The sequence below is a fragment of the Sardina pilchardus genome, chromosome 8, assembly GCF_963854185.1.
Source record: "Sardina pilchardus chromosome 8, fSarPil1.1, whole genome shotgun sequence".
In the NCBI taxonomy this organism is placed as follows: Eukaryota; Metazoa; Chordata; class Actinopteri; order Clupeiformes; family Clupeidae; genus Sardina; species Sardina pilchardus.
In genome coordinates, this window is record NC_085001.1 from 11,402,932 (window position 1) to 11,421,482 (window position 18,551).

The 18,551-nt window shown below is 44.2% G+C and overlaps 1 protein-coding gene across 3 annotated transcripts; it reads left to right on the plus strand.

Annotated features, from left to right (window-relative positions):
* The first annotated feature begins 477 nt into the window (after positions 1–477).
* On the plus strand, positions 478–18,149 carry piwil1 (piwi-like RNA-mediated gene silencing 1). 3 transcript variants are annotated; one of them, XM_062542698.1, is made up of 22 exons: positions 478–654; positions 2,175–2,271; positions 3,180–3,260; positions 3,770–3,893; positions 4,813–4,941; positions 6,068–6,282; positions 6,855–6,976; positions 7,120–7,200; positions 7,499–7,696; positions 8,133–8,241; positions 8,606–8,732; positions 9,300–9,417; positions 9,607–9,721; positions 10,020–10,207; positions 10,966–11,038; positions 11,284–11,484; positions 12,047–12,150; positions 15,727–15,797; positions 16,029–16,182; positions 16,525–16,650; positions 17,165–17,312; positions 17,596–18,149. In XM_062542698.1, the coding sequence occupies exons 3-22, from the start codon at positions 3,192–3,194 to the stop codon at positions 17,710–17,712; spliced, it is 2,589 nt and encodes an 862-aa protein (XP_062398682.1). In that variant the 5' UTR covers positions 478–654; positions 2,175–2,271; positions 3,180–3,191; the 3' UTR covers positions 17,713–18,149. The 3 variants fall into 3 exon arrangements, with proteins under 3 accessions (XP_062398682.1, XP_062398684.1, XP_062398683.1); XM_062542700.1 differs by lacking the exons at positions 478–654; positions 2,175–2,271 and adding an exon at positions 2,425–2,471; XM_062542699.1 differs by lacking the exons at positions 478–654; positions 2,175–2,271 and adding an exon at positions 2,520–2,611.
* Positions 18,150–18,551: the final 402 nt, after the last annotated feature.

Genomic DNA, 18,551 nt, shown 5'->3' on the forward strand with positions numbered 1-18,551 from the left:
TCTAGTGTTGATGGAGGGTCAACAAAGCAGACATCAGAGGACTACAGTGGGTGAGAGGGGATATAGCGCTGAATCATGGAATGAAGAGCAAGGTAGATCCAGTAAAGACTCTTCTCAAAGTCTCTCCTTGGTCCTCGATCCTTGGTCCTGCTCGTTCCAACTGATCTATAAAGAATGATGTGGCGGCAACAATGGGATAGTCTATCCAGTGTTCTTTATAGATCAGTGGGAAAGAGTCGGAGGACCGAGGATCTAGGACCGAGGAGAGACGTTGAGAAGAGCCTCAAGTGTCCTATGGGTTTCATCAGGTCCCTTGCCACAGGTGTATAACATCAAGCACCTACATTATGAATGCAGACTGCATGGTGCTTGATTAATACACCTGTGGAAAGGGACCTGATGAGACCTCTGAAGTTCGCCTACAAATAGGAACCAAAGCTGCCATCTTTGCCCTAAGGAGATCTGGATGTTAATTGAAGCTAACTACCTATGGTAAGTTGCATTGCAAGTTAGCTCTGAGGTAGCAAAGATCAAAGTGTGCCGTCCTCACGTAGCCTACCGGAAAATCACAGTATCGACTTGAAGGCAGAAGACAAAACTGTAGCGCAAATTGTCTACATATCCAATCTCTTCTTTCCCACAAGAGTTTAACAGGTGCGATAACTCAATTTTTTTCCCCCATATAAAAAAATCTCAAGATACCTGATCTCCTTATTTGGGCAGGCAGATAGGCCAGAGTGAGGGATTTGAATCTAATTCTGGGTGTTTAGTGAGAAGTGCTCCTGTTCCCCTCTGTCCATATCTGACCCTGCAATGGCAATTAGACCTCTGAAGTTTGCCTACAAAAAGAACCCAAAGCTGCCATCTTTGCCCATATCAGGAGATCCGGGAGTTAACTGAAGCTAACTGCCTATGGAAAGTTGCATTGTAAGTTAGCTCTGGGGAAAGCAGACGGCAAGAGACATTTCGGTGCCCAAGGCCTATTTCTGCTCAGGTGAAGTCAATCAGTCCATTAGACCCCCTTTGACAGTTTTGCAGAAATAGGACTTGGGCACCGCGATGTCCTCTGCTGCCTGTTTTCACCCATGTGTGTGTCTTATGGTTATCTCACAGGATGATTGCTGTCTAAATGTAGGCCTAGTTTTATTTAATGTGCTGAATAAGAAACTTAAAGCAGCGCTAAAACATTTTGGTCAGAAACTATGAGCTAACTACCTAAAGGATATGCAAAACCATTGGATACACTACAATTAAACAGTTGGCATCGATAAACGGTTGCTGACATGATACTTTTTATGTTATAGCCAGACAATGTAGTGTCCTGTTTATGTTGGGGTTTGAGATGGTTTGAGATCAGTTTTAATGTTTGTTTTTTTCAGGTGAGTGGCAAATTCTCTATGCAAGTCCTTTATTGCTTCACATTTCAAAACTCTGTGCTAGTGTGCCTCCTTCACATGTGGTGGTATTCAGAATTCCAAAATGGAATCTTCCTCCTGTTCTGGTACCTCCCATGTGGTAGGGTAGCACCTCTCCCATCATTGCTCTGCACATAACACCGTAAACACATCAGTTGAATGCATAAGTTCATGGTTATCTGAGCACACCTGCTTTTTCTAAGGGTGATTTAATGGTATATTTGTTGCAATTAAGAATAGTCTAGTCTACCCAAAGGCCTGCATGAGTGGGGTTGAGAACCAAACTGCGTAATGAAGCAATAAAGGGGCAACATCAGCAAATAATAATAAAAAAAATAGGCTACTACATTTTATTTCTTAGAGTAAAATTCTTGTTCACCTTGTGGCCCCAGCATCTCTGTTGATCCCCCCCCTCCCCTCCCCTTTTACTTTTCTAGTTCCATGTGCATATTTTTTTGTATGTATTTATCTTAAGATGGTTCACTAAATAGGAAAGTGCATTAATTGTATGGCGATTTTGGTGTGTGTGATTTCTCTCTTTCTTCCCTTTTTTTTAACCTGTAACATAACCGACTATGTGAACTAATCACAATTTCAGTATCCTTCCAAAAGAAATAGTGCCTCACTCAGACGATACGATTGTACTGTTTTTGTCATTAGGACCCATCAAATACTTCGTGTTTTGGATAAAATATGTATAATCAATAACAAAAAATACACATGTTCAAATTCGTTCATAAGTGTCGTGTGATCCGACAGGTCAACAGGTTTTACGCGGAGTACTACTTGTCAAAGTGAAGACAAAAAGCCTTCTCAGTCACGCCACACAGATCATACAACGTTGGATGAGTTTGAGGTGAGTGGGTAGGAAGCCGCGCCCAGAATAGACAATGATGTTAGCAATTAATGGAAATCGCTCATACATGTATAACCTGTCCGTTATAGCCCAACAACACGTTATATTTGATTGATAATCAATTGTGAACTTTATTTTGAGGTCAATCAAGTGTTAATCCTAATTGAGTTTGCACATTTCTTTTGCTTTGACTTAGCATGGTGAGTTAGCTTCTAACATTAGCCAACTTGACTAGCTTCTTACTCTGATGGCTATCTAGCTATCTTTTACTGTCTATGCTATTTAGCCAGCTCTCTAGGTATTGACAAATGTTAACTTAATCATAATTCTGCCTTTAATAGTAAGTAGTTCGTTGGTAACAGTTATTGTATTGTCGGCGTTGAAGGCTTGTTCACTCTCAGGATAGCGCTTAAGAATTTTGTCTTAACAGACAATATTGTTTGTAGTAATATAATTGCTAATATGATGTTAATATTTAGTAAAGGTTCGGTTGTCCAACCAGCAAACCAAGCATTCAAACATGAGAGGAATTCGAAAGCCAGTGAAGTCGGCTAGAAAAGAGTTGCACTGTAATGCTAATAACCTAACGTTAACGCCATGGCAATTCATTCAAATGATCTATAATATAACATTACGAATTTAGAGCATTTCAGTGGCAGTACATTACTTGTTCCATCCAGTCTCAGGAATGCAAGTTTAGAAAAAAGAATTCAAGTTCAAGATATGCAAATTTGCACATGGCACATTCGTTGGTTTTAGCAGGCGGCCACGTGTAATGGGGATGATTTCAAGAGCACGTGCTCTCCATTTGTGGTTAGTCGAGGCATTCGAATATTAGTAGTCGTGTCAGAATATTAATCCCGTTTATTTTAAATTTGAATGTATGGTCAATTTTTGTTTCTTAACAGTAACATTTAATCATGACTGGAAGAGCAAGAGCAAGATCTCGAGGCCGAGCACGGGGGCAAGACACCATAGCCCCTGGGGCGGTAAGATGCCAAACCTCTGATTTATGAGCGCATTTGCAGGTTGCAACGTTAATTTTGGTCAAATGGTGGCATTACTGTTTGACATGTGACTGAATAATCAGTCTTTCAACGAATCTGCCCACTTACTTAAATATCTGTAGAATAATAATTAGATTGCATACCTCCATCAGATGATAAAAAAAAAATGTCAGGATTGTTTTAATAGAAATGGTATGCAAGCAACTATGGCTTGTTTTAAAAATGCAAAATAGACTTTGAAGTATGAACCAGAAACCTGTATGACTCACATTTGTGCCTGCCTAAGATGAGTTTTACTAGAGATAATGTAATTTACCTTGATGTATTTGTCCATTTATGATCGGTATGTAGACAACTTATTAAAATATAGTCGACCCCTGTAGTCCATGCACTCATCTGGTTCGGGTCTATGCTGAGTCTGCTTTCATCTGGATGGGATTAAGTAGACTAGCTATTGTATTTAATACTCCCGTGTCAAATCTGTCCTCCAGCAACAGTCTGCTGCAGCAGCAGCAGCTGCGCCGGAGCCCCCCCGCCATGTGATGCCCCCACCAGAGGGGGAGCTGGTGGGCCGCGGCCGGCAGAAGACGGCCCCCCCACCAGCCACCATGGAAGGTATAGATGGGTCAGAGCTTTGTCCTGGGCTGTGTCTCAAACCACCTACTTGCACACTAGTAAACTAATGAACTGACACTAAGTTTAAATATATAGTACAGATATTGGGACAATACTAGCCATCGAAAAGTGGGCACAACACAAGTGCCCAGTACACACTAGCAATGTGCTGATGGAAGTATGCAATTTGAGACACAGCCCTGTAGTCAGGACAGATATAGACTGTAAATGCCCTTTTACTTTTGATCAGTAGATGTCCTTTAGATCTGAAACCTTTACTGTGATTTCCCAACTATAAGCCAAGGTTTATACATTGATGTTGCAAAATTTCTTCAGCTATGAGGTTAAATACATGGGGTCAGTTAATATGGAATTAATGTTTTTGTTTTTTCAATATCACTTCACACTCAGAAATTCCACAACACCATGGTTATTGACTTGAATACATGATTTCACTTAGTATGGTATCTAATGTTCTAGCGTCTAACTGTAACGGAATGAGGTGGGTAATCATTGCTAGATAATCGCTGTAGTGCTTAGTCGTACTTTGGAAGGACCCGGTTAATTGCAGTGCAGTATATATAGGAGGCCTCAGAACACATTGACCAAACTGCATGTTCTATACCATTGGCCATCATACGGTGGAGAACGCAAGAACAGCAATGCTCCAACATCACTTCCTGTCTATTTTTTTGTTCGTTGGCCTTCAAGGTAATTATTTTAACCTGTGTCTTAGAATTGAGCGGTCAGAATATATATTTATTAATTTATGTTTACCTGTAGTCATTTACATTTGTTTTGGTTAAAAGCTTCTGCTAAATTACTGTGTAAACCTATATTCTATTACGTTTGGCCCTGACTCTTATTGGTTGCCACGGTCTCTTGTCTCTCTTCCCTTTCCTCCGTGTGTGTGTTCCAGCTGTGGCCCAGATCTCAGCCGGATTCCAGCAGGTGAAGATCGGGGAGCGAGGAGGCCGTCGGCGCGACTTCCACGACACCGATGTGCACACGCGCCAGCAGATGGAGCATGTGAAGGACTCAAAGTCTGGTATGAAACACAACACACACTCACGTGCACACACACAACCCTACTCTCTTTCTCACTCTCTCTCTGCACACACACACACACAGAGAGAGAGAGAGATGGAGAGAGAACCCTCCCTCACACGCCCACAGAACCCTGCTTTTTTTCTGGAGCAAGTGAAGCACTCCCTAGTGCAGAGCTTAAAGTCTTCCCTGTTCTCTGTGCCAAGATGAAATTCCGAAAAGCAAAGGTTAAAATGCTTTTCCATTCCATAAGCAGAGTTCAGTGCATGGGCACAAGGCTACTGGTGTAAGTCTGGGTAAAGCTCACATAAATTCATGTTGGTGCCAGATAACCATGAGAGGGCGCTAGATATCTGCTAAAATGGGCGAGTTCATTCCCCAGCCTAATTTTAGGGTTTGTAAATGGGTGGGTAAAAAGGCATCTGAACATGATTTTTGACAGAAATTGCATTCCACCAATGTTAACACTGGAGAACACGGTAAAATAGCCTGTTCATCCATTCTATGTCACCTTTAATATGCCTGTGCCTGAATTAAAGTGTTCACTCTGCCCAAATTCATGGCACTGAGGCCGTTGAAGATTTGAGGATAGGCAAATGTATGTATGATTACTCAAAAAATGTCTGATCACTTTAGGCACATACATCTTTGTTGGGAATTAGAATAAGCTGGAATTAGACATAAAACACTAACATTTTCAACTGTTCAAAGGTCAGGTAGGCTATGGGAATAGATTCTCCATTTGTCACATACATTTCTGTTTCATAAGAGCTTTTTTTATTTTTCATTTTAAAGATGCCCCAGAGTGTAGCGCTGTAAAGGTTGGCTGCAGCAATGCAAGCTTGGTAGAACCAATTGTTTCCTTTTTCATACTGACTGCTAGTACTCAGTGACCTGGAGAAACATAACATCTGTGTGAGAAATCGTTGGGATTCTCCTTTAAACCTGATCCTAGACTTGAGCTTTTCAGTGGAGATTTTCCATTTAAGTTTACTTACAGACCAAGGCCAGGCTTAATCCATGTGTCCAGTCTTCTGGCTGGTGTACCCATTATGATGGAGATAGGATGAAGCTGAAGATTTTTAAATGGCCTTAATCTCCTTATTTTTTTGTTTGTTTGGTCACAGGTTCATCTGGTTCCCCGATCGAGCTGCGGGCCAACTTTGTGCGCCTGCAGTCTCGGCCAGAGTGGGTTCTGTATCAGTACCATGTGGACTTCAACCCGCCCATGGAGTCGCGCAGGCTGCGTGTGGCTCTGATCCATCAGCAGGAGGACACTCTGGGCCCTGCGCGCAGCTTCGACGGAGCCATCCTCTTCCTCCCTCACCGCCTGCCCGACACGGTACGGCTCCGTGGTGTTTTAAGCCCCCAACGTCGACTTCCAGGCAGCGCTGCCACCGTTGATTTAAAGGCACCTCCAGGCAGCGCTGCCGTGAGGACCACATTGGGGACTTAGCACCCATAGTGTACTTTGTTTCTTGGTGTTTTAAGCCCCCAGCGTCGACTTTCAGGCAGCGCTGCCACCGTCGACTTAAAGGCACCCAACACCAGGCAGTGCTGCCGTGAGGACCACATTGGGGACTTAAAACACCAAGAAACAAAGTACACTATGGGTGCTAACAAACAGTGGCGGGTCAACTAGAAGCTGTCTCAGTCCACTTGATGCTATTTAGTTCATGGAGCTTGGAAGTCACATTGCTGGTTTTCTCTGTCTATAACAATGCTAGTTGAATGATTCACCTTGTTTACCATCATTGGTTCGTAAAGGTTATATTAAGGTGAAAATCTAGCAGAGTGTTTAGACGTAAACTTTTGTAGATAAACATGAATGTGTCGAGATGCATGTTTCATGTATGGAGGACGCGTTGAGTTTTACTGATTCAGCGTTCTCGTGTGTGTGTGTGTGTGTTCTAGGAGACAGTGCTGTGTGCGGAGACCAGACATGGAGAGAAAGTCCAGATCAAGATCACCCTGACCAATGAGCTGCTGCCCTCCTCCCCTGTGTGCCTGCAGTTTTACAACATCATCTTCAGGAGGTGTGTGTGTGTGTGTGTGAGAGAGAGATAAAGTACAAGTCCTTGTGCCCTGTATCTCTTGCTAAATGTAAGGATGATAAAGTGTTTGAAGCGTGGGCACAATGAGAGCTCCCCATTTACTTCACTTGTTCTTGTGTCTCCAGGATCCTGAGGATTCTTCACATGCAGCAGATTGGTCGCCATCACTACAATCCTGATGACCCCCTCAACATTCCCCAGCACAGGTGTGTGTGTGTGTGTGTGTGTGACAGTCAGTTTGTGTGATCTTACTGCACAACAGCAGATACATCAAACACTAGTGCAAAAAATGCAACTAATTGTTTAACAAACAGCACCGTAGTGCTAGCGTTAATGCATGTCGAAGTGAGGAAAATGCATTCAGGTTGTAAGCACATCTCTATGTAGTTGCCTATGTGGCTTTTAATGCTTTGGGCACTGTTGTTAACATCCATATGTTGCTCTGTCCCGGCCATTTCAAACTCTTTCCTGTGTGTGTGTGTGTGTGTGTGTGTGTGTCTACAGGTTGACTATCTGGCCCGGCTTCCAGACCAACATCCTGCAGTACGAGAAGAGCATCATGCTGTGCATGGACGTGAGCCACAAGGTGCTGCGTAACGAGACTGTGCTGGACTTCATGCTCAACCTGCGCAGGCAGTGTGGAGACCACAACTTCGCCGAGGCCTGTGCCAAGGAGCTGGTTGGCCTCGTGGTGCTCACCAAGTAAGGGTCTCCTACAGTTGCACTGACCCGAGACGGCGTGTCCATTACCCTAATTTCCAAAACTATTTTCCGTGGCGTATACGTTGATTTAGCTAAAATTTCTTCAGCTATGAGGTTATCGCACGGGGGCAGTTAATATAGTTTTGTTGCATAAAACACTGTCCTGCGGCTTATACACAATGCAGCTAATGCACAGGAAATTACTGTATTAGTAGTTGTAGAGCATTAGCATGAATATGGTTAAGAAATAGAATATAAGAATTGGTATAATATAGATACAGTATGCATTGTACACCGTAGCTTCAGGCCCAGATTTTTCCTGCTCTTAAGTCCTAAGAAGTGTTTCCACACTGTCAACATTGTTACTTTAACTCTGCACGGTGATTTGGAGTGAATGTAGTGTGTTAATGTGGTTGTGGCGTGCTCTTGCCCTAAGGTACAACAACAAGACCTACAGGGTCGATGATATTGCGTGGGACCACACCCCCAACAACACATTCAAGAGGGGCGACACCGAGATCAGCTTCAAGCAGTACTACAAGACGGTAAGTGATCGAGTCATTTGATCCGCACTGCTCGTGGCTGTTCCCAAAACAAAACCTAGTTATTCATGGGTTTCATCAGATCCCTTTAAGTGTGATTAAGTGTATTAATCAAGCACCATGCAGTCTGCATTCATAATCTAGGTGCTTGATTTTATATACCTGTGGAAAGGGACCTGATGAAACCTATGAAATTAATAAATTCATTTCTTCTTTTGTTCTTTTCTCTTTTTTTCTTTCTCTCCCCCTAACCACCACCCCACCCAATCACACCCAATTTTCTTCTTTTCACCTTCTCCCTCCTCCATTCAAAACAAATCCCCTCTCTCCCTCCCCCTGTCTCCCATCTGTGTGGTCCCATGGGCAGCAATATAACCTGGACATCAGCGACTCGAACCAGGTGCTGCTGATCAGCAACGTGAAGAAGAGGGGGCCGGCTGGAGCCCCTCCCCCAGGGCCCGCTCTCCTCGTCCCAGAGTTCTGCTTCCTGACAGGTGAGCTCACAGCGCACAGGTGAGGGTGGGGGGACAGGGCAGGTGTGTATGTACAGGACATGATGTGTTGGAGGCAGCGCGCACACCCAAATCTAATAACAATTAGGTGCTGGGCAAAAGGCAGAACAGGAAAAAGGAAAAATGATCTGCACACTAGAATTGGCTCCAGATTATGTGGAACACTTGATGTTTCGGGCAACCAGGCCCTTCCTCAGACAAAGCAATTCATTTGGAGCCAATATAGAAGCAACAGGACACACAAAGCATATTCTTCTGTGAACATTGACAACCATTACATCCAAATGGAGAGTTGTTAAGGGAGTTAATGTGTAGTACAAAGCTCAGAACTAGGCTTTTTCCTTAGAACAAGATATATGATGTAGACTAATATGTGAAGAAGTTACTGGCAAAAATGTAAATGGTTTCTGGTGCAGTGTTGGTCAATGAGAAGATTTGGGTTTGATAAGCTGTCTTTCGCTCAGTTGGTCATGCTTGGTGCTTTTGTGTGTGTGTGTGTGTGTGTGTGTGTGTGTGTGTGTGTGTTTTTTTTTTTGCACTCCTCCTAAGGCCTGACTGATAAGATGCGCAATGACTTCAACATCATGAAGGACCTGTCCACCCACACCAGGCTGACCCCCGACCAGAGGGAGAATCGGCTGAACAAATTTGTTGGAAAGATCCAGAAGTCAGTAACACATTCGTCTAACTCAACTCGACATTATTTGAACTATTTAGTTGTCTTGAGCACATGTACTAAGGAGCCTAACTTAAAAGAAACGGTTTATGTTTAATAAGGTCTGGTGTGATATTTCCCATGTTATTAAATAAGACTTTGCTGTGTGTGTGTGTGTGTGTGTGTGGTACGCTTTCTCAGGAGCCCACAGGCGCAGAACGAGCTGACTCCGTGGGGCCTGAGCTTTGAGGACCGGCTCCTGAGCCTGAAGGGGCGCGTGCTCCCTACTGAGAGGATCATCCAGGGGAGCAGGACGGTGAGGGACACTCTCACACACACACACACTCACTTACACTCACACACACCCTCACTCCAACTCTCGTTCTCACTCACACGCACTTACTCACACACACCCTCACTCAAACTCTCGCTCTCTCACACACACACTCAACCACACCCTTACTCAAACTCTTGCTCTCACACACACCCTCACTCAAACTCTCGTACTCACAAGATTATACAAAATGATTGCTAAAACCAAAAAAGTGATAAACGTTCGTGCACTCTTCTCACCTTTTTCACCCCTGACGTGTGTGTGTGTGTGTGTGTTGTAGTTTGAGTACAGCCCCTGGGCGGCGGACTGGTCCAAGGAGATGCGTGGCGTGCCCCTGATCAGCTGCATGCCGCTGCAGAACTGGGTGATGCTGTTCACCCGCCGCAACGCTGACGTGGCCCAGTCCCTCCTGCAGACGCTCAACAAGGTGGCCGGCCCCATGGGCATGCGCATGGCAAAGGCCACCATGTAAGAACGAGCTCACTCTCTCACTCTCTCACTCTCTCACTCTCTCTCCTCACATATTCACTGGCTGTCTTCCTCGCTCACTCACTTTTTCTCTATCTTCCTCTCTCACTCTCTCACTCTCTCACTCTCTCACTCTCTCTCCTCACATATTCACTGGCTGTCTTCCTCGCTCACTCTCTTTTTCTCTATCTTCCTCACTCACTCACTTTCTCTCTCTCCTCCTCACATATTCACTGACTGTCTTCCTCGCTCACTCACTTTTTCTCTATCTTCCTCACTCACTCACTTTCTCTCTCTCTCTCTCTCTCTCCTTCACAGTCACTCACTTGCTTTTTTTCTCTCTTGCTCACACGCTCAATCTCAAGTCTACTAATTCACCAACTTTGTTGTTTATCCAAAATATGTGTAAAGTGTAGAACATGACTTGTTTCCTAATGAAATGGAGAAATGGATTAAAAAGTCAGGGTACTTGGGTTTCGTTTGAAATTTGTTGGCTTTTTTCAATAAATTGTTTGAGGTGAGAATCACCACTGCCTGCTTCTACTTAAATGCCCTCCTTTCATGATATAATACCACTGTAGCGTGAACTTTTTACATTTTCCATAAATCTTACCCGAAAGCCAGATATCCCTAACTTTTAGTGAGTACTGTATATTAGAGAATTGTATAATGAAGTGATGGGATGTCTAAATGATATGTGTGGTGGTGTGGTCAGTGGCCGAAGCCTTTTTAATGAAGTGTCTGGCCGTGTTGAACAGGGTGGAGTATGAGGATCGCCAGGACTCCCTGCTGAGAGCCCTCCAGCAGAACGTGAGCCCAGGAACCCAGATGGTAAGAAGCCTAATTCACACACACACACACACACACACACACACACACACACACACACTGTCTGTTAAAAAATAACCTGAATGTCTTGTTAGTCTCTTATTAACTAGCATTCCATTGTTTTTTTATTACTATATATTGTGTGTGTGTGTCTCCTGTACTGAGCAGGATTACCATTGCAATGACCTCACCAATTGGCTAAAACTAAACTGTCTTATGACGTGTGTGTGTGTGTGTACCCTGTGTAGGCGGTGGTGGTCCTGCCGTCGAACCGTAAGGACAAGTACGACTGCGTGAAGAAGCAGCTGTGTGTGGAGTGCCCCACGCCCAGCCAGTGTGTGGTGGCGCGCACCCTCAGCCGCCCGCAGGCCCTCATGACCGTCGCCACCAAGATCGCCCTGCAGATGAACTGCAAGATGGGAGGAGAGCTGTGGAGCGTCGACATCCCGGTGAGAGACACACACACACACACACACACACACACACACACACACACACACACACACACACACTGGAGCCATCAGTTAGAAGTTAGGAACTATGGAGCGTTGACATCCCAGTGTAACACACACACACACACACACACAGGAGCCATCAGTTAGAAGTTAGGAACTAGGGAGCGTTGACATCCCAGTGTAACACACACACACACACACACACACACACACACTGGAGCCATCAGTTAGAAGTTAGGAACTATGGAGCGTTGACATCCCAGTGAAACACATGCACTGGAGCTATCAGGTAACAGTTAGGAGTTTGTCTTGGGGAGATGAGAAAATGAGTGTGGGAGAAGAGTGGAGGTTAAGCACAGGCAAAGGCATTGATCTTGTGTAAATTGACATGTACACTTGCTTGACCGAAGGATAAAGAGGGCAGTATACGCTGTGTACTTGATTGTTTTTTTTTTACCTTGGGTTGAATGAATGTTAACGCACCTCAGGTTCTTGTAGTGGCCATGTGGTGACCCCTGCTCTGCTCTGCTCTGGTCTGCTCTGGTGTCCCTCACAGCTGAAGCAGCTCATGGTGGTGGGCATCGACTGCTACCATGACACGCTGGCAGGGAAGAGATCCATCGGCGCCCTGGTGGCCAGCCTCAACCAGAGCTGTTCCAGGTGGGAACACACACACACACACACACTCACATGTGCGCTGACTCACACACACATACACTGCTTAACACTAGAAGCGCCAAGCGCCGGTCATTTGACCGCTGACGCGTATTCCTAGAAGCGCCGTGGGGGTTTGACCTAGATATACCTAGAACTGCCGGGCTGCGGTCATTTGACCGCAGCGATTACAAAAAAAAAAAAATCTTTTCACTCGATTAAATTCCAGGACCCTACGTTCACGACTTTTCCTAAATACGCGTGTTTTGTCACCCAGAATTTTTACATGATCAAAAGCACACCGGTACAAGCTAGTTTAGAGCTATTTTGCGCTCACTTATGTGACAACACTATGTTGTCTCGCGTTCGGCCATTTTTGTTCAGGCTGCTATTCTCTTTTCTCACAGCAGATGTCGCAAGGATTTCCTGTCAGTCGGGCATGAGAATAATATTTTACCATAAAACATATCGTTTATATATGTGCAACATGTATTATATATGTGCTTTATTTTAATAACTATTTTTCATTTACATGGCATAGTCTATGGAGGCGATTTACAGTGGTAAAATGCGAGTTTGTTTTGAAAACGTTGCGACAGGCCTACATGTGTAATTTTCGTCGTAGCCTATTTATGTACGTAGGGCGCGTATGCCTACGTACATTCATAGTTGTACATCTTATCTTCTATTTGTAGGCTATCTTTTAAAGCTCAGACTAATGTATAAGCATTTTCTTACATATTTGCTGGACTGACTGAGTTACGTCAAGTCAAGGACCTATCCTAACGCACTTGTTGTATAATGTCAATTGGCGCAGCGTTAACACTCCTGTCTGCAACGCCGGAGACCCGTGTTCACATCTCGGCAGGAGCGAAGTGCAAAATCTTATATCGATAGAATTTACTGACCGTTTTTCAACGTCGATGAACAATTATTTTTTGTTAATGGTTTTTAATAACAACCTATCTGAAATAAACGGATGAATCGCAATATGTTTAGGCCTACCATTAACGAAAAATAATTTCGCCAGCCAATCATTTTCTGCCGCCAACTGACAAACTTTGACAAAGCCAGTTAGACTTTTTGCATCTAAAAATAATTATATCATAGTGACACGCGAAAAAATAAACGATAGCCTAGAAACTAGGCCTACATGAGATTTTCCCACTGGACACACCACATCAGTATTGTGCTCGTTGCTACGACACACAGGACTCCCAGTGAGTTGACGACCAATGAAAATGACATGGGGAAAAGCAGCAAACAAAGTAGCCTGATTTTGATCTCACCTTACATAGGCTACTTTCCTAATTCCTACGTAGGGCTACTCAGACTTTTGTTAAATCGTCAGGGCCCGGTTGCACAAACACCAAAACCAAAGATTGATGATATGAACCAAATATTCTGGAACAGATGGATTTACAGCATTGAACGTGATAGGCTATTAGCTAGCCTACTGATGCGACTTCCACCGTTTCCTTTCCAGAGATTGCTGCGCTGTTCACAACGCAATGAACGCATGCAGTCTACATTGAAGTGAAACGTGCAGAACGTGGTCCAAAACAATACAATAACATTGTGTGTTGATATCTAATACAATATACACATCTGTAGACATGAAGTGGCAACTAAAGCCATTATCAGTCATGAAAACTGTGGCGGCTGCATTAAGGTTTTGGCTGAGCCAGCTAGCCAGCCAACAACTTCATTAGCCAGCCGTTCTCAAAGCAAATGGCTTCGGGGTCTATACAACACACTATCCATTGCAGCCTATTTGAAACCGATCATCCCCCTCCCCCATACACTCGTCTAGGATACTTAGGCTACAGATATCACCGAGGCATTGAGGAACTGCCTCCCCACCCCCACCCCATCTATCTGTCCCCTGCATAGACTAGGCTGTAAGCTGGCTGTTTAGGCAACCCGTGGAAGAATGCGCAATCATGTTTCATCGCATATGCGCGTTTCAGAATGTTCGAATTCGCCAGCGTGCGTGTAGTTATGTGAATCGAAAAGAATATAAATATAGCCTACTTTATTGATGCCTTGTTCAAAAGAACTTCCGTCAGGAATAGGTTGGGGATCGAACCAGCAACCCTTGGGTGATCAAGCCGAAGCTCTAACCAGTGAGCTACGACTCTGCTTGTTTATCAGGAGAAAATGTGTGTCTCAATGCTGAATCTCGAATTCACATAGAAGTTAGCTTAAATTGTAGAAACAATAGGCCTAGCTTTTTTTTCAGCAGACATCGCAAACATAGCCTACACATTCGCAAAACAGAGAATATCATTCACTCATTATTTTAAATTATGCTACTTCTCACGCCTATGCCTGCTCAGCATAGCTCTCTCTATCTCCCTCCCTCCGATGTAGCTAGACCCTAGATCTTCTCCCTAAATGAATGAAAGTTGTTTTAGAAAGTAGCCACGGTAGCCTGTAAAATGCGGCATGAAATCCTGGCTACTGTGTAATTGAAACCAGACTATTAGGCTCTTTGTTCCAGGTGACCAGGTCCGATCATTTTCGGCAGCGCGAACATAGGCTACCTATTAAATGAATAGAAGTGAATTTGGGGAGTGAATTAGAACTAGCCACATTCACTTTTAGAGCATTTTAGTTGAAAGTCAAGTTTGCTTAAGGTTTGTTCAAGAACTCTTCCAAAGTTTTTAACAACACAAATCAACACAAATACATTAACAGATAACTCAAACGTGCTGTATGTCATAATGAAACAAACAACCACAGATTATCAACAACACGGTCTGACACGAATGACATGGCTTAGTGCAAACTGAATTTATGACCAAACGATTTCATTCGTGCACGAAGCGCCATCTTGCGATCATTATGTGTAAGTAAAAGCCTCCCAGTCTAAGGACTCAGCGGTCATTTGACCGCCTCGCCGCGCTTTAAGTAGTTCACAACAGCACGGCGCTTCTAGTAGGTCGTCAAAGCGGTCAAATGACCGGGGCGCGGCGCTTCTAGGTATAAGTGGGTCAGAACGGCGCGGCGCTTCTAGTGTTAATAGGGCACCGTTTCCCCTTAGAGCTCAGTAGCGTAACCGTTCCCCTGCGCTTCAATTGATTTTTCACCTGTAGGGCATGAGCAACAGACAGATGCGAACAGCTTCAGTCTGAGGAGATGCCGTTTAATTCAGTGGGCAACAGTTCACGCGATACATACGAATGCTTAACTATCTCTGCTTTGGTCACTAGCTTCTCTTCCAGCCTTAAATTATGCATCTGCATTTTTTGCTTGCTTACTTGCTTGCTCTCATTGAAGCCTAACACTCAAATTCGCGCACCAAGTTATTCAGTAAGGCCATTTAACCCACTGTTGGCTGAAGAAAAAATTATATAGAGAGGCCACTATGCTTTGTCTGTCATTTTCATGGATTTTTGGTAGATTCAGATTTCCATGGAGCTTTCCAGAGAAGTTGGATGTCTGCTTGTTTTTTGCATAGTTTCAAGTAAAAAAAAAAAAAACGTACCCACTTACTTGGGTGAAGTGAAAATGCGTTTTTAGAGGTTGGCAGGTCGAGTTGGGTTCAGTGTAAACTAATGAGCTGCTCTGCCTTCCCAGATGGTTCTCCAAATGTGTGCTGCAGAACCGTGGACAGGAGATTATTGATAGCTTGAAGGAGGCGTTGCACGGTAAGTTGTGACACTGACAATCAACGTTGTGCTTTCAACTTTGATTGAATGTGTGTTTAAAAATCCTGTTTCCCCTTTGATCAGGGGGAGTAGGAAGGATTCTGAGGAAGTGTCTGCGGACTTCCGCAGCTGTTTTTGCTGTTTTTGTTGTTTTTGTTGTTTTTGTTTTTACATCTCTCTGCTTTTAATGAATTTCTGAATGATCTCCTTTGCTCCCTCTCCCCCTCTCAGCTGCCCTGAAGGCGTGGTACAAGCACAACAACTGCCTGCCGTCGCGCATCATAGTGTACCGCGACGGCGTCGGCGACGGCATGCTGCAGACGGTGGTCAACTACGAAATCGCCCAGATCATGCAGTCCATCAAAGCCCTGGGACAGGACTACTCGTACGATCTTTTCCGTCCATCTTTTAAGACTATTATTCATTTATGTAATTAAAGCTTGGCATGACTTAATGGTTACATTTGATTAGAAGTCCAGATGCTGTGCTCCTATTGGGCAGTGTGGTCAGTGATGTAATCTTATTGGGCACTGTGAGCAGTGATGTTGTTCTCCTATTGGGCAGTGTGATCCGTGATGCTGTGTTCCTATCGGGTAGTGTAAACGGTGATGCTGGCTGTGCTCTTATTGGGCAGTGTGATCAGTGATGCTGTGTTCTATTGGGTAGTGTAAACAGTGATGCTGTGCTCCTATTGGGCAGTGTGATCAGTGATGCTGTGCTCCTATAGGCCCAAGCTGACGGTGGTGGTGGTGAAGAAGCGCATCTGCTCCCGTTTCTTCGCCTGCATCGACGGCAAACTGAGCAACCCGCCGCCTGGCACGGTCATCGACACGGAGGTCACTCGCCCCGAGTGGTACGTCTGTGTGTTTGAAAACACGGATATTAGAACGCTAGACACCGGCATTGTCGCTAAGTTCTATTAGGGGCTATACATAAAGGCGGCCGCCATATTTCTGGGGGCAATACCTTACTGTCTATGGGCCACACTTGCCGGCTAGCAGAGACACCTGTCTGATTCCCCCATCAGAGACACCCGTTTCTCTACTGGCCCCCTGTGACTGTTGCGCCTGCCAAGATGGCGGTGCTATGCACGTACGCTCTTGAGCCAAATGCGATGTCTAGCTTTCTAATATCTACGTTTGAATAGACACAAGCACAGTCTGTGTATGTGTATGGCATGTGTTACAATATAGTTCCCCTCCAACCTCCACCCTACCCCACTCATCTGATGGCAGCTTTTGTGTAGGCTTACTTCATAGGTTGTAATGGTGTGCCTTTGAATGCTTTAGTTTCTTGTGCACCTGAATGTTAACCACTGAGTGTGTTTTGTGTGGGCTCCTGCTGCTCCTCTGTGCCCTCCCCTGCAGGTACGACTTCTTCATCGTGAGCCAGGCAGTGCGCATGGGCAGCGTCTCTCCCACTCACTACAACGTGGTCTACGACAACAGCGGCCTCAAGCCAGACCACATGCAGCGGCTCACCTACAAGATGTGCCACCTCTACTACAACTGGCAGGTAATGGACGAAGACACGCGCACACGGACACACACACACACACTCACAGTAGTTAAACTTTTACAAAGAGGTGGGTTGGGATGGCTCATCAGGTTAAAATGCTCTACGTGCTTTAAGAGACGTGACCTAAATGCAAAGATGATGGGAGAAGCTATTGCTTCCTTCACTTGCTTTTACTTTGTTGTGGTGTCGATAATGGGAAGAGCAGCAATCTTCTGTTGAAAATCCTTCCACATGATTTGTTTTGACTGACGGGTTCTCTCTCTCCTCTCTCATTTCATAGGGCATTGTCCGAGTGCCAGCCCCGTGCCAGTATGCCCACAAACTGGCCTTCCTGGTGGGGCAGAGCATCCACAAGGAGCCAAACTACAACCTGGATGACTTCCTGTACTACTTGTAGAAGCCTTGACCACTTCCTGTACTACTTTTAGAAGTCTGGATGACTTCCTGTACGGCTTGTAGAAGCCTGGGACCACCTTAAGTGTTCTGTTCATGTGTGTACGTTATTTTTATATGTTCTGAAAGTTCTAAACTTTAATAGTGAAGCCATACCAGTCAAGGTCAATACTTATTTCTTTTTTACATTAGAATGACTTCGAATAACGTGACATTAGAAAGACATTTGAAGAAAAATACTTTACTGCCTGCCTTTTTTATTTTGTTTAAATGATGAGTTTTGATTTTAGACTATTTGTTCGTTAAAGTCTGGTGTTGTCAAAGAATCATCACTGGTTGAAATTGTGAATGCAAAATACAGAATTTAATAACTTACTGAATCAATTGTTTGGAGGGAAAAAAGTAACATTTATTTTTTGCATTAAAACTACTATTGGTGCATGCAGTTGTTAATGGTGGTTTCTTTTAACTTTGGTCCAATCTTGCACTTCAATCAAAGTTAAAAGTACAGTTTTGTAATTGTGTGGTACATCAAAAAAAAGCTTCAGGATTTACTCTAGCAATTCTGACGAATCTCCATATTAATGCCCTGATATCGGAGTCCTTCTGCATTGGCAATCAACTGATTGCGTGGGGAGAGAAAATGAATCTCTTCTGTTGAGCAAGGTGGTGTGCGCTGTGCAGTAATTGAATGGTTTGGAATTAAGGCCAAATCTTACACGTTTCAAAATAACATTGCAAGCTGCTTTGATAAAGTTAATATTATGGATGAATCGATCCTGACTTGACAGTACATGTTCTGGGAGGTGTTTGAGCACAGTTGCCATGAGTCGGGTTACATGC

What these genes read in the sequence shown, in the direction of transcription:
- piwil1 (XM_062542698.1), top strand. Translation starts at nt 3,192, where the DNA reads ATGACTGGAAGAGCAAGAGCAAGATCTCGAGGCCGAGCACGGGGGCAA. An exon ending in AGAGTTCTGCTTCCTGACAG is followed by an intron (nt 8,733 to 9,299) that starts GTGAGCTCACAG and finishes ACTCCTCCTAAG; the next exon opens with GCCTGACTGATAAGATGCGC. An exon ending in CTTGAAGGAGGCGTTGCACG is followed by an intron (nt 15,798 to 16,028) that starts GTAAGTTGTGAC and finishes TCCCCCTCTCAG; the next exon opens with CTGCCCTGAAGGCGTGGTAC.